The sequence below is a fragment of the Anomaloglossus baeobatrachus genome, chromosome 1 (assembly GCF_048569485.1).
Source record: "Anomaloglossus baeobatrachus isolate aAnoBae1 chromosome 1, aAnoBae1.hap1, whole genome shotgun sequence".
NCBI lineage: Eukaryota > Metazoa > Chordata > Amphibia > Anura > Aromobatidae > Anomaloglossus > Anomaloglossus baeobatrachus.
This window is the reverse complement of record NC_134353.1, coordinates 459,365,554-459,382,023: the sequence shown is the minus strand read 5'-3', so window position 1 is coordinate 459,382,023 and position 16,470 is coordinate 459,365,554. Positions and strand designations below refer to the sequence as shown.

General features: G+C 48.1%; 1 protein-coding gene across 1 annotated transcript in view; it reads right to left on the bottom strand.

The window, feature by feature from the left end:
- LOC142317209 (small glutamine-rich tetratricopeptide repeat-containing protein alpha-like) overlaps nt 1–16,470 on the bottom strand; it is a 101,509-nt gene that overhangs the window by 49,877 nt on the left and 35,162 nt on the right. Inside the window, exon 5 of the mRNA XM_075353304.1 lies at nt 9,371–9,470. Within this exon, the coding sequence (XP_075209419.1) occupies nt 9,371–9,470 (100 nt within the window). The remainder of the gene's footprint in view (nt 1–9,370; nt 9,471–16,470) is intronic.

Sequence of the window (16,470 nt, the reverse complement as noted above, 5' to 3'; positions counted from 1 at the left end):
AACTTACACATTTACAGAGATTCAATGGAAACAAAAAAAATTAAATTAACAGGAGAGTTTCTTTAAAGACATTTGGGGCAAGTGTATAAGCCTTGTTATACAGTCTGCTGAATAATGGAGATAGAACAATCACAAACAGGCATCATACATATCACATTATCAACAGCATATCTCTTGTATAAGCCTCTTTACACAGACTGATTACCTTGTATACGCTGGGCAATGTATGGCTGAGAACAATGGTCCTGAATCATTCATCCATTACTAGTCCTTCTCATTCCCCATATTTGCTGCCATTAAAAAAAAAAAAAAAAAAAAAAAAAAGGCTTATGCTCGCAGCCCAATGCTGGCTCTCACGGGACTCACAAGAGGTTGCTACATCACATGAGCCCTACACCCAATCACCGTTGACTTCACTGTCCCCTAGTCCAGACTTACAAGTAATCAACAGGTGAGAGCTGTGGCTGGCCATTCACTTCCTGTTAATTACTTATATGTCCGAAGGCGGGAAGACTATGATTGGGTGCGCTGCTTGTGTGGCGTAACAACCTTCCGTGAGCCTTAGGCTATGTGCGCACTGGAAAGAAGGGAATTTTGTTTACTTACCGTAAATTCCTTTTCTTCTAGCTCCTATTGGGAGACCCAGACAATTGGGTGTATAGCTTCTGCCTCCGGAGGCCACACAAAGTATTACACTTTAAAAAGTGTAACCCCTCCCCTCTGCCTATACACCCTCCCGTGCATCACGGGCTCCTCAGTTTTGGTGCAAAAGCAGGAAGGAGAAAACTTATAAATTGGTCTAAGGTAAATTCAATCCGAAGGATGTTCGGAGAACTGAAAACCATGAACCAAAAGAACAATTCAACATGAACAACATGTGTACACAAAAGAACAAACAGCCCGAAGGGAACAGGGGCGGGTGCTGGGTCTCCCAATAGGAGCTAGAAGAAAAGGAATTTACGGTAAGTAAACAAAATTCCCTTCTTCTTTGTCGCTCCATTGGGAGACCCAGACAATTGGGACGTCCAAAAGCAGTCCCTGGGTGGGTAAAAGAATACCTCGATAAAAAGAGCCGAAAACGACCCCCTCTTACAGGTGGGCAACCGCCGCCTGAAGGACTCGCCTACCTAGACTGGCGTCTGCCGAAGCATAGGTATGCACCTGATAGTGTTTCGTGAAAGTGTGCAGACTAGACCAGGTAGCTGCCTGACACACCTGCTGAGCCGTAGCCCGGTGCCGCAATGCCCAGGACGCACCCACAGCTCTGGTAGAATGGGCTTTCAGCCCCAAAGGAAGCGGAAGCCCAGAAGAACGGTAGGCTTCAAGAATCGGTTCCTTGATCCACCGAGCCAAGGTTGACTTGGAAGCCTGCGAACCCTTACGCTGGCCAGCGACAAGGACAAAGAGCGCATCTGAACGGCGAAGGGGCGCCGTGCGAGACACGTAGAGCCGGGGTGCTCTCACCAGATCTAACGAGTGCAAATCCTTTTCACATTGGTGAACTGGATGAGGGCAAAATGAAGGTAAGGAGATATCCTGATTGAGATGAAAAGGGGATACCACCTTAGGGAGAAATTCCGGGACCGGACGCAGAACCACCTTATCCTGGTGAAAAACCAGGAAGGGGGCTTTGCATGACAGCGCTGCCAGCTCCGACACTCTACGGAGCAATGTAACTGCCACTAGAAATGCCACCTTCTGCGAAAGACGTGATAAAGAGACATCCCGCAGCGGCTCGAAAGGTGGTTTCTGAAGAGCCGTTAGCACCCTGTTAAGATCCCAGGGTTCCAGCGGACGCTTGTAAGGTGGGACTATGTGGCAAACTCCCTGCAGGAACGTGCGGACCTGCGGAAGCCTGGCTAGACGCTTTTGAAAAAATACGGATAGCGCCGATACTTGTCCCTTGAGAGAGCCGAGAGACAAACCCTTGTCCATTCCGGATTGAAGGAATGAAAGAAAAGTGGGTAAGGCAAAGGGCCAGGGAGTAAAACCCTTATCAGAGCACCAGGATAAGAAGATCCTCCACGTCCTGTGGTAGATCTTGGCGGACGTTGGTTTCCTGGCCTGTCTCATAGTGGCAATGACATCTTGAGATAACCTGAGGACGCTAGGAACCAGGACTCAATGGCCACACAGTCAGGTTGAGGGCCGCAGAATTCAGATGGAAAAACGGCCCTTGAGACAGCAAGTCTGGGCGGTCTGGGAGCGCCCACGGTTGACCCACCGTGAGATGCCACAGATCCGGGTACCACGACCGCCTCGGCCAATCTGGGGCGACGAGAATGGCGCGACGACAGTCGGACCTGATTTTGCGCAGCACTCTGGGCAGCATCGCCAGAGGAGGAAATACATAGGGCAGTCGAAACTGCGACCAATCCTGAACTAATGCGTCCGCCGCCAGAGCTCTGTGATCTTGAGACCGGGCCATGAATGCCGGGACTTTGTTGTTGTGCCGTGACGCCATGAGATCGACGTCCGGCGTTCCCCAGCGGCGACAGATCTCTCGAAACACGTCTGGGTGAAGAGACCATTCCCCCGCGTCCATGCCCTGTCGACTGAGAAAATCTGCTTCCCAGTTTTCTACGCCCGGGATGTGAACTGCGGAGATGGTGGAAGCTGTGGCTTCCACCCACTGCAGAATCCGTCGGACTTCCTGGAAGGCTTGACGACTGCGAGTGCCGCCTTGGTGGTTGATGTATGCGACGGCAGTGGCGTTGTCCGACTGGATCCGGATCTGCCTGTCCTCCAGCCACCGATGAAAGGCCAATAGGGCTAGATACACTGCCCTTATCTCCAGAATATTGATCTGAAGGGATGACTCTATCGGAGTCCAGGTTCCCTGAGCCCTGTGGTGGAGAAAAAACCGCCCCCCACCCTGACAGGCTCGCGTCCGTGGTGACCACAGCCCAGGTGGGGGGGTAGGAAGGATTTTCCCCGCGATAGAGAGTTGGGAAGGAGCCACCACTGAAGTGACGTCTTGGTTGCAAGGGAAAAAGAGACGTTCCTGTCGAGTGAAGTCGACCTCCTGTCCCATTTGCGGAGAATGTCCCACTGGAGTGGCCGCAGATGGAATTGCGCGAAGGGCACTGCCTCCATCGCTGCCACCATCTTCCCCAGGAAGTGCATGAGGCGCCTCAAGGGGGTGTGACTGACCCCGAAGAAGAGATTGCACCCCTGCCTGCAGCGAAAGCTGTTTGTCCAGCGGTAGCATGACTACTGCTGACTGAGTATGAAACTCCATTCCAAGGTACGTCAGTGATTGGGTCGGTGTCAACTTGGATTTTGGGAAGTTGATGATCCACCCGAACTGCTGGAGAGTCGCCAGAGCGACGGAAAGGCTGTTTTGACACGCCATCTGAGAGGGTGCCCTGACCAGAAGATCGTCTAAGTAGGGAATCACCGAGTGGCTCTGAGAGTGTAGGACCGCCACAACAGATGCCATGACCTTGGTGAACACCCGTGGGGCTGTCGCCAGGCCGAAAGGCAATGCCACGAACTGAAGGTGTTCGTCCCCGATGGCGAAACGCAAAAAGCGTTGATGTTCGGGTGCGATCGGCACATGGAGATAAGCATCCTTGATGTCGATCGATGCTAGGAAGTCTCCTTGTGACATCGAAGCGATGACCGAGCGGAGAGATTCCATCCGAAACCGTCTGGTGCTCACATGTCTGTTGAGCAGTTTGAGGTCCAGAACGGGACGGAACGAGCCGTCCTTCTTTGGCACCACAAACAAGATGGAGTAAAAGCCGCGACCATGTTCCTGGAGGGGAACAGGGATCACAACTCCTTCTGTCTTCAGAGCGTTCACCGCCTGAAAAAGTGCATCGGCTCGCTCGGGGGGCGGAGATGTTCTGAAGAAACGAGTCGGGGGACGAGCGCTGCCTTCCATTCGCGCAGCCACATGGCCCTGCGGACTGCCACAGAGTTAGCGGATGCCACCGCTGTACGGCTAGCAGAGTCTAGAACTGCGTTCATGGCGTAGGAAGAAAAAGCTGACGCCTGAGAAGTCAAAGACGCAACCTGCGGAGCAGAATTACGTGTGACCGCATTAATCTCAGCCAGACAAGCTGAGATAGCTTGTAGTGCCCACACGGCTGCAAAGGCCGGGGCAAAGGACGCGCCCGTGGCTTCATAGATGGATTTCACCAGGAGCTCTATCTGCCTGTCAGTGGCATCCTTTAGCGATGAGCCATCTGCAACCGATACCACAGATCTAGCCGCCAATCTAGAGACTGGGGGATCCACCTTGGGACATTGAGCCCAACCCTTAACAACGTCAGAGGGGAAGGGGTAACGTGTGTCAGTAAGGCGCTTAGTAAAGCGCTTGTCCGGAACCGCTCTGGGCTTCTGGACAGCATCTCTGAAGTTAGAGTGATCGAAAAACGCACTCCGTGTACGTTTAGGGAACCGAAACTGGTGTTTCTCCTGCTGAGAAGTCGACTCCTCTACAGGTGGCGACGGGGGAGAGATATCTAACACCTGGTTGATGGACGAGATAAGGTCATTTACTATGGCGTCCCCTTCAGGTGTATCAAGATTGAGAGCAACGTCAGGGTCAGAGCCCTGAGCTGCGACGTCCGCCTCGTCCTCCAGAGAGTCCTGAAGCTGGGAACCCGAGCAGCGTGAAGAAGTCGGGGAAGATTCCCAGCGGGCCCGCTTAGCCGGTCTGGGACTGTGGTCCGGGCCGGAGTCCTCCACGTGAGACCTAGGGCCCCCCCTGGGAACGTGCTGCGGCGCGGACAGAGAGGGGCCTGGAGGCGAAGATCCAACAGGGCCCGGGGCCTGTGTAAGGACCGGTCTGGACTGCAAAGCTTCAAGCAGCCTGGCAGACCATTTGTCCATAGACTGAGCCATGGATTGTGAGAGTGACTCTGAGAGTTTTTCAGCAAAAACTGCAAACTCTGTCCCTGCCGCCTGGACAGGGGGAGCAAGGGGTTCTACCTGAGCCGAGGGGCCCACTAGTGACCGAGGCTCCGGCTGAGCAGGCAAAACAGGGGTTGAGCATTGCTCACAGTGAGGGTAGGTGGAACCCGCAGGTAACTTAGCCGCACAAGAGGTACAGGTCGCAAAATAACCCTGTGCCTTGGCACCCTTGCTCCTTGTGGACGACATGCTGTTTTCTCCTAGGAGAGTGATCACTGAGGGTATATGGGAAGGGTATAGAGCCCGACCGAACAGAAATATATAAATATATATATAGTATCTATTCCGGCACCCTAAGGGGACCAGCACCGGGTAACCGGTGTGGCTTACCGACCGCTAAAAAGCGGAGTGTGTGTCCTCCAGATTCCCTGCCTTAGGTCACCCAGCGTTGCAGAGCTCTTTCCAGGAAATCCTCCACAGGCAGAATGCCAAAGAAATGGCTGCCGGAGCTCTCTGGGGAGGAGTGGGGCCGTGGGCGGCGTTAGAAAAGTGCGGGAATCTGGAGTCCCCACAGTGATCAGTGAGGGGGGAGGAAACATACAGGATGCTCCGGCCCTCACATCCGACGTCAGGTCGGCAGTCCCGCCCTTACCCCTGATAGACAGGCCCGGGGGCGGGAGTTTTGCTACTAGGCCGCAATTGAAGCCGGGGACTAAATTTAAGACCGCGGCCGACAAACAGGCGCGGTCGGCGCGGAAGTCCGCCGGCCGTCACAAATAAGCAGCTGCTGCAGCGTCCGGGATGAAGGCGCTCCATGCACATCCCCCATGGGGATACAGAGTACCTTAGTGATGCAGGGCCCGGTCCCTGAGGATAAATAAACTCCTGTCCGACAGATTCCCACAGGGGCTGCGGAGGGAGCACGGTCCCAGTGAATGGATGACCGCTCAGGATCCCACTTCTCCCAGAGCCGCTAAGGGATGGTGAAGGAGACGGCATGAGGCTCAGGCCTTTGTACCCACAATGGGTACCTCAACCTTAACAGCACCGCCGACGTAGTGGGGTGAGAAGGGAACATGCCGGGGGGCCCCGTGGGGGCCCACTTTTCTTCCAACCGATATAACTAAAATGAGAATGCATGAGTGGATGTGTGCCTCCTTCCACACAAAGCATAAAACTGAGGAGCCCGTGATGCATGGGAGGGTGTATAGGCAGAGGGGAGGGGTTACACTTTTTAAAGTGTAATACTTTGTGTGGCCTCCGGAGGCAGAAGCTATACACCCAATTGTCTGGGTCTCCCAATGGAGCGACAAAGAAATGGAATTTTCTCAAGAAAATTCCGCAGGTATTTAAAGATTACCGCACCCGCGGTAAAAAACCGCGGCAAACCGCACCCGAAAACCGCATGCGGTTTGCTGCGGTTTTACCGCGGCATTGCCGCGTGCGGGTTGGTATGTACTTTACTGCATTCAATGCAATAAAGCACATTGAAAAAAAAAAAAAAAATCATTTCCTTCTTTTAGATAGATAGATAGATAAAGAGACAGAAGAATACATAGAGGGATAGATAGATAGATCGAGGACAGATCGCTGCATTTCCCACGGTCGGCAGTGAGTTCACATTACCGGCCGTGGGAAATGACCGGTAATTACCTCTGCTGTCTCTTCGCTCAGGTAATTACTTCTGCTGTCTCTTCTCAGCGCTGTGACAGTCGCGGCTGGATGTAAGCAGCGCAGGACCTGTGGATTACGCCGGAGCTGTGGATTACGCCGGAGCTGTGGATTACGCCGGAGCTTTGTTTCGGGAGGGGTTAATAAAATGGTGAACGAGGCTTGTTTGTGTTTTATTTAAAATAAAGGATTTTTCTGTGTGTTTTATTCACTTTACTTACGGGTTGATCATGTCAGCTGTCACATAGACGCTGCCATGATCAAGCCTGGAGTTAATAGCGGTGATCCACCACCATTAACCCCTTGTATTACCCTGACTGCCACTGCTACACGGCTGCAGGAAGAGCCGGGGACACGCCGGTACTGCCGCATAATGCATGCGACAGTGGCGGGGCAGCTGCGGCTGATATTCTCCGCTGCGGGAGGGGGAGTGAGGCGGGGGACATTAACCCTGCCCCTCGCCCTCCCCAGCCTGAGAATACCGGGCCGCCGCTGTGTGCTTACCTCGGCTGGACGGTAAATATACAGCGGAGCCCACGTGGTTTTTTTTCTATATTTCCGTTTGATTTCTATGTGTGTTCTATGTGTCTGTGATGTCTGTGTGTGTGTGTGTGTGTGATCTGTGTGTTTGTTTACTCTCGGCTCCGCTTCCTCTTCCTGTAATGACATCACTTCCCTGAAAAACTGCAGACAAGCGATGTACATTACCGGAGGTAAACCGCGAAATACCGCAGGGAATAACGCAGGAAAACGCAGTGAACCGCACAGAATTTGCTGCCTGCGTTATTCCCTATGGGATTTCACGATTAACATTGGAGTCAATTGAGTGAAATCCCGCAGCGATGTGCGGAAAGAATTGACATGCAATTGTTTTTGGTGCGGGAATCCCGCAGAAAAACATGCAGCTGTCAAATTCCGCCTAGTGCGCACAGGATTTTTTTTTCCCATAGGTTTTGCTGGTGATTCACTGCAGAGATGTTATGAACATTTTCTGCAGCGAAACATGCGGCAAAATCCGGTAAGTGCGCACAGGGCCTTAGGAGGTAAAGTGCCGCCACTGCTAGAACAGCGCCAACATGGGAGAGGAGTATAAGCTTTTCTTTATTTCAATGGAGGCAAACAATGGGAATGAGGTGGGGTTGTCCTAGTAGTGGAAAACACCTTAAGACTGACATTTTGCATGCCAGTATTACTGAATGGGGCCGATGGAGTAAGAGAAGCCTAAATACACTAAAAGGCACACACCTCTTAATGAATTAAGACTATTAGGCTATGTGCGCACGTTGCGTACAGTTCACTGCAGAAATTTCTGCAGCGATCTGAAGAGCACATGTGCGCTTTAAAATCGCTGCAGAAAGAGTCCGTAGTGAAGCAGATTCCATGCGCTCTGCCTGCAGCTCCTGCCATAGACAGAGCAGGAGCTGCCGGCAAAGCGCACGGAAGAAGTGACATGTCACTTCTTAGAACGCAGCGCTTCGGCAGTAGCCGAAGCGCTGCGCTCTAATATGCCACGTGCGCACGGCCCCTGCACAATCTCCATAGATTGTGCAGGGGACGCAGGACGCATGCAGTTACGCTGTGCTACAAAGCGCAGCGTAACTGCATGTATTTACGCAACGTGCGCACATAGCCTTAGAAGTGCCATGCACTTCCAGCAGAAATTATCTCCAGTCTGAGACTTAAAAGGGAACCTGTCACCAGATTTGTCCCCTATAAACTGCAACCACCACCAGTAAGCCCTTCTATTAAGCATTCTAGAATACTGTATATAAGAGCGGCTCTGTATCACATATAAAACACCTTTTATTATGGTCACCTATGGAGCGGTCGGGTCCGATGCCTCCTCTCTTCCATGCATTGCCATCCTCCATTCCTGCTCCGTGTGGATGATGCGTCCTACATCACCCACACAGAAGTCTCCATTGAGCTCTGGCACATGCGCACTTTGATCTGCCCAGCTGAGGGCAGAGTAAAAGTACTGTAACACACAGGCGAGGGGAAAGGTTAAAGAACGCCTGCGCACTACAATATTTTAATCTGTCCTAAGCAGGGCAGATCTAAGTGTGCGTGTGCAGGAGTGTAATAGCGGCCTGAGTGTGGATGACGTAGGAGACGGTGTTTTTTAATGTTATACAGAGTGGCCTGGGCACTTAAATATAGCATTCTAGAATGCGGTTTGTTCCCCATCCTAACATTGGCTTTGGAATCAGGAAATCACTTGCAGTAAAGATGCCCTCATGCACAGTTTCAAGCAGACTTCAATTTTGGAGCCCAACATCGCATTTGGGTGATTAAGGAAACTTCAAACAAAAATGTCACATAGAAAGTTAAAATGAGGGGAAGCAAATTATAAATCTTATTGACACTACAGTACTACTGAGAAAAAGAAAAAAGAAAAAAACAACAAAACGTTGAAACTGCAGTTTCTCTAATTCTGGAAGGAATGCTCCATAGAGTTGACAGGCTGCACTATGCCTAGTGCTTACGTTTTGCATTAAAAATTGGATTTTTTTTTTAAAGAGAACTCCTCGGCCATTCATTCAAAAGCGGAAAATGTACTAATCTGAGGGTCAAATTGCTGGTACCAAAAGGACATCCTGAGAACAAGGCTCTGCGGAGCCCCAGCACAGACTATTGGACTGGTGGAAATGAGTCCAGCGTTTCAGGTGGGACTCTGCAGAGCCCTGTACTCCGGAGAACAGGAGCTCCAGCATTTGGACTCCAGCAATCAGTAACTTATCCCCTAATTTAGGAATAGGGCATCATTTTCAATTTTGTGAATAACTCTACCTTAGAGCATTGAAAGAAAATAAGTCACAACGTGGGTAAAATGTACCTGTTGCAGAAATACACTGCATTTCTTGGATTCAGATCGATGGCTTTAGTGTAGAAGGAGACCGCGCTGTCAAAGTTTTCTAATTTCATCTGCTCATTGCCTAAATCACAAAAATGAATGTTATGTGTAAGTCATATGAGTACATGTACAGATGGTATTTCTGGTAGGGTACACCCTGCTTACTACAGTATATATCTGCTGAAACTGCTCCTCAGATTTATTAACTTCTACAGTAGCATTTAGAGTAGTTGTACACAGGGCTGTGGAGTCGGTAAGCTAAACCTCCAACTCTTAACTCCGACGCCTCAATTTCTCTGATTTAGACTCAGACTCCCTCATACTGTTGAAACCAGAAGTTTACATCCACTATCTATATAAAACACATCTGCAGGTTTTTCCTCCACTATCTATAAAGACACACCTACAGGTTTTTCTCACCATTTGACATGAAATCAGAATAAACCTTTCCGGTTTTAGGTCAATTAAGAACCAAAATTATTTATATTTGCCAAATGCCAGAATAAATCGGAGAGAGAGAGAATATTTTAAGGCATTTCTATTACTTTCTGCAACGTCAAATGTTTACATCCATTTCCTTAGTATTTAGTAGCATTGTCCTTACACCATATGACTTGGGTGAAACGTTTATGATATCCTGCCACAAGCTTCTCATAATAGCTGGTAGGTATTTGGGCCCATTCTCCTGACAGAACTGGTGTAACTGAGCTATATTTGTAGGTCACCTTGCTCGCACCAACCTTCAGCTTTGCCCACAAATTTTCAATCCGATTGAGATCAGGGTTTTGCGATGGCCACTCCAAAACATTGACTGCTATCCTTAAGCCACTTTGTAACCAGTTTGACAGTATGCTTCGGGTCCTTGTCCATTTGGAAGACCCATTTCCGCCAAAGCTGTAAGTTCCTAGCTGATGTCTTGAGATGTTGCTTCAGTATTGCCATGGTGCCATCTATTTTTTGAAGTGCACCAGTCACTTTTGCAGCAAAACAACCCCACAACATGATGCTGCCACCCCTTTGTTTCAAAGTTAGGATGATGTTCTCAGGCTTTAAAGCTTCTCCCTTTTTCCTTCAACTGTAAAGATGCTCATGGCCAAACAATTCAATTTTGGCAGACCACAAGACATGTCTCTAAAAATTAAGGTCGTTGTTCCTGTGTGCATTTGCAAACATTAATCTGGCTTTTTTAGGGTTTTTTTTGGAGTAATGGCTTCTTCCTTGCAGAGTGGCCTTTCAGCCCATGTTGGCAGAATATTAATTTCTCTGTGGATAATAATACAATCTTACCAGCTTCCGCCAGCATCTTCACGAGGTCTCTTGCTTTTGTTCTTGGGCTGATATGTTCATGTCTGACCAAACCACATTCATCTCTGATATATAGAACCCGTCTCCTTCCTCAGTGGTATGATGGCTGGACATTCCCATATTACTCATACTTGCATTTAATTGTTTGTACAGATGAACAAGGCACCTTCAGTTATTTGGAAATTGCATCCAAGGATGAATCAGACTTGTGCAAGTCCACAATTGTCTTCCTGAGATCTTGGCTAAATTTCTTTTGACTGTCCCATGATGCTACACAAAGAAGCAATGTGTTTCAGCTGTGCATTAATACAGGTGTGTCTCTAACTCAGATGTTGCCAATAAACCTATCAGAAGCTTCCAAAGACATGACATCATCATATGGACTGTCCCATATTTTTAAAATTATTGAATGTTCTCAGTGAGAGGAACACAATTATAATCTTGTGATACCTTTTAATGGCTAACTAAAATAAAATAAAGTGATGTTACAAAGCAAGCTTTCGAGACATCTCAGGTCCCTTCATCAGGCATGGTATGACACAATATCTGAAGAAACACAAATATATGCACAAACAGAGCAGAGGCATGGCATAATAAAAAGACATTTAAATAAACACTGAGCTTAGAGAGTGAATCCTTAATTAGCTTTGATTAGTGGTCAGCGATCAGCAGTGCACGCTGGGCTGTAGGTGCCGGGTTTAAAGCGCCAGCAGCCAGGGAAGTGCGGCTGCCACCGACCCATACGTTAGCAGGAGAACAGAGTCAGAGCCGTTTGACGTAACGTGCTTGGCTCTGCTCACGTGGATAGGAGGGAAAGAAAGCGAGAAGGGAAGCATGACTCATGGCCATGACAACGGGACACCGACCGCAGCTTCCGCTACTTGCGAATGCGCAGTTTGTGCCCCGAAGCTGCGGTAACGTGTATGTTCAAACTGGTCCTGCGCAACTGTGCCGCAGTGCATGACGGAGTAGGGTTACAGAAACTGCCAATTATGTATACGCACGTTTGCCGTGAAGCATGGCACACGGAGAGACATATGCGATTTTAACATCAGTGAAAAATATCTTTTTCACAGATGTGTGAAACAGGCCTTACACAGAGCTCATGAATATGCTGGACTACCTTGCAGCACGTCAATGATAATCTACTGCTGATTAATCAGAGATTTTATCAAAACTATACTAAGCAGCCCAGTAAGTGACACACCGCTAGAATCAGGATCTCTGCCCCTACATGAGGTAGTAAAAACCTTATGACATATCTTTATTTTCAACCTTTTAGGTTCTACAGCCTCTGTCTGAGGTTGGCTATAGAATAAATTAACAGAGGATTTTTCATTTGGGGTTGACTTTGGTGTGGTCACAGACCAAAGGAGCTACTGAAAATAAGCAGGTAAGCGTTACAGACTGCCTTCAACTGATTCTAAAAGGCTTGTTCACACAGCCCGAGTGACAGCGCAATATGACTGCCAACTGGTAAACTGATAGGGTATGTTCACACAGGGCTTTATTGATGCAGCAAAACTATCTTTTGGCAGAAAATATCCTGCGTTTTTTCACTTCATTGATTTGTATGGGTGAAAAACGCTGCAAAAGCGCTGAAAGAATGGACATGCTTGTTCTTTCATTAAACGCAGCAAAAACCAAGCAATCTGACATTTCACTCATAAAGAGCGCAGGTGTTATTGTGTGTGTCAATGTGCGCATGTGATTTCTGGAATCTTATAAGCTTTGCTGGGACTGTGAAGGCAGCGTTTTATTAGCATGGATTTGCATAAAAACCCTTAACAATTGGTGGTTTAACTGTTTACATAGGTAGACCAAAGTGAACGATGCTCATTGGGTGATCCATCTTACAACACTCAGTGCCTAACGTGCCCTAGTTCTCAGCAGTGCCAGTGCAGTGTATACAGGACGGTGCACTGCCAAGAGCGCTGATCTTTTATGCACCATGAGATCATTTTACCCCTTTTTCTTAGTTTATCGGGTGATTTTTAAACACAATTTTCTTGCAGTATAAATGCCCCTTAAATTAACTCATTCTGCAGCCAACAATATCCAATGCAAAAAAAGAGGCTGTAGGACTCAAACAGAACTAAAACATTTGGCTCAGAGTACAGCAATAAAGTTATACAATTCAATTAATTTTTTTTTAAAATGACAAAAAACATTCAAAATCAATCCACTTTTCCTGATTCAACAACAAAGAAAAAATTCTCTTTTTTTGTTCCACTTTGAATTTTTTTTCAGCCCCTCACCCAATAAAATGCAGGATAAAAATTGAATGCACAACAAAAAAAAACATGTATAAAAAATAAATGGGAACACTTCAACAACACAATTTAACGCCAAGTGAAATGATCCTGTCCAGTTACGAAGCAACACTGATTGTGAATCAGTCCGGTAAAATAATAATAAAAAAAGTAACCCAAAAAAGTTTAAAAAAAAAACAAACTTAAACCCTAAAATTTCAAATCACCCCCCCATAAAGCCCATTGAAAGTTAAAAGGGTTAAAAATATAAAAAATATACACAGAAATGCCCAATCAAAATATAAAATCAATTAATCTGATCCGTACATGGCATAGCGGCAAAAAAATTCCAAACACCAAAGAAGGGAATTTTGTTTACTTACCGTAAATTCCTTTTCTTCTAGCTCCTATTGGGAGACCCAGACAATTGGGTGTATAGCTTCTGCCTCCGGAGGCCACACAAAGTATTACACTTTAAAAGTGTAACCCCTCCCCTCTGCCTATACACCCTCCCGTGCATCACGGGCTCCTCAGTTTTGGTGCAAAAGCAGGAAGGAGGAAAAACTTATAAATTGGTCTAAGGTAAATTCAATCCGAAGGATGTTCGGAGAACTGAACCATGAACCAAAAGAACAATTCAACATGAACAACATGTGTACACAAAAGAACAACCAGCCCGAAGGGTACAGGGGCGGGTGCTGGGTCTCCCAATAGGAGCTAGAAGAAAAGGAATTTACGGTAAGTAAACAAAATTCCCTTCTTCTTTGTCGCTCCATTGGGAGACCCAGACAATTGGGACGTCCAAAAGCAGTCCCTGGGTGGGTAAAAGAATACCTCGATAAAAAGAGCCGAAACGGCCCCCTCTTACAGGTGGGCAACCGCCGCCTGAAGGACTCGCCTACCTAGACTGGCGTCTGCCGAAGCATAGGTATGCACCCGATAGTGTTTCGTGAAAGTGTGCAGACTAGACCAGGTAGCTGCCTGACACACCTGCTGAGCCGTAGCCCGGTGCCGCAATACCCAGGACGCACCCACGGCTCTGGTAGAATGGGCTTTTAGCCCTGAAGGAAGCGGAAGCCCAGAAGAACGGTAGGCTTCAAGAATCGGTTCCTTGATCCACCGAGCCAAGGTTGACTTGGAAGCCTGCGAACTCTTACGCTGGCCAGCGACAAGGACAAAGAGCGCATCTGAACGACGCAGGGGCGCCGTGCGAGACACGTAGAACCGGAGTGCTCTCACCAGATCCAAAGAGTGCAAATCCTTTTCACATTGGTGAATTGGATTAGGGCAAAATGAAGGTAAGGAGATATCCTGATTGAGATGAAAAGGGGATACCACCTTCGGGAGAAATTCCGGGACAGGACGCAGAACCACCTTATCCTGGTGAAAAACCAGGAAGGGGGCTTTGCCTGACAGCGCTGCAAGCTCCGACACTCTTCGGAGTGATGTAATCCTGAAGACGCTAGGAGCCAGGACTCAATGGCCACACAGTCAGGTTGAGGGCCACAGAATTCAGATGGAAAAACGGCCCTTGTGACAAACTAAGTTGAGAATGCATGAGTGGATGTGTGCCTCCTTCCACACAAAGCATAAAACTGAGGAGCCCGTGATGCACGGGAGGGTGTATAGGCAGAGGGGAGGGGTTACACTTTTAAAGTGTAATACTTTGTGTGGCCTCCGGAGGCAGAAGCTATACACCCAAGTGTCTGGGTCTCCCAATGGAGCGACAAAGAAATTACGTTTTTTTGTCGTCGCAAATTTTGTGCAAAATGCAATAATTAGGCGGCCAAAATGTAGAGTCTGTGCAAAAATAGTACCATTAAAAATATCAGCGCGAGATGCAAAAAAATAAGCCGTCACTGAGCCCCAGATGCTGAAAAATGAGAACGCTACAGGTTGTGGAAAATGGCGCAAAACGTACGCCACATTTTTTGGACAAACTTTGAATTTTTTAAACCCCTTAGATAAATCGCATCACACATTGGTTTTACCATACAGTGAACATGGTGAATAAAATATCCCAAAAACAATTATGCAATTGCACTTTTTTTTTTAATCTTTCCGCACTTGGAATTACCGTTTTCCAGTACACTATATAAGAAAACCTAACGTTTCATTTAAAAGTACAACTTGTCCCACAAAAACATGCCCTCATATGGCAAGATTGACAGAAAAGTTAAAAAGTTACGGCTCTCAGAAGAAGGGGAGGAAAAACAAACGAAAAATGGAAAATTGCCTGGTCATGATGGGGTTAATAAAGAAGGGAATTTTGTTTACTTACCGTAAATTCCTTTTCTTCTAGCTCTAATTGGGAGACCCAGACAATTGGGTGTATAGGCTATGCCTCCGGAGGCCGCACAAAGTATTACACTCAAAAGTGTTAAGCCCCTCCCCTTCTGCCTATACACCCCCCGTGCTCCCACGGGCTCCTCAGTTTTGGTGCAAAAGCAAGAAGGAGGAAAAGATTATAAACTGGTGTAAAGTAGATTCAATCCGAAGGAATATCGGAGAACTGAAACCAAACAACATGAACAACATGTGTACACAAAAAAACAGGGGCGGGTGCTGGGTCTCCCAATTAGAGCTAGAAGAAAAGGAATTTACGGTAAGTAAACAAAATTCCCTTCTTCTTTGTCGCTCTATTGGGAGACCCAGACAATTGGGATGTCCAAAAGCAATCCCTGGGTGGGTAAAATAATACCTCGTAATAGAGCCGTAAAACGGCGTCTTCCTACAGGTGGGCAACCGCCGCCTGAAGGACTCGTCTACCTAGGCTGGCATCCGCCGAAGCATAGGTATGCACCTGATAGTGTTTCGTGAAAGTGTGCAGGCTCGACCAGGTAGCCGCCTGACACACCTGCTGACCCGTAGCCTGGTGCCTCAAAGCCCAGGACGCGCCCCCGGCTCTGGTAGAATGGGCCTAGAGCCCTGAGGGAACCGGCAGCCCGGTAAGCTTCGAGAATTGGTTCCTTGATCCACCGGGCCAGGGTTGATTTGGAAGCCTGTGACCCTTTACGCTGGCCAGCGACAAGGACAAAGAGTGCATCCGAGCGGCGCAGGGGCGCCGTACGAGAAATGTAGAGCCTGAGTGCTCTCACCAGATCTAACCAGTGCAAATCCTTTTCACATTGGTGAACTGGATGATGACAAAAAGAGGGTAAGGAGATATCCTGATTGAGATGAAAGGGGGGTACCACCCTTGGGAGAAATTCCAGAACCGGACGCAGAACCACCTTGTCCTGGTGAACACCAGGAAAGGGGCTTTGCACGACAACATTGCTAGCTCAGACACTCTCCGAAGTGAAGTGACTGCTACTAGGAAAATCACTTTCTGCGAAAGGCGTGAGAAAGAAATATCCCTTATTGGATCGAATGGTGGTTTCTGAAGAACCATCAGCACCCCGTTCAGATCCCAGGGTTCTAACGGCCGCTTGTAAGGATGAACGATGTGACAACCCCCTGCAGGAACGTGCATACCTGTGGAAGTCTGGCTAGGCGCTACTGGAAAAAACACAGAGAGCGCTG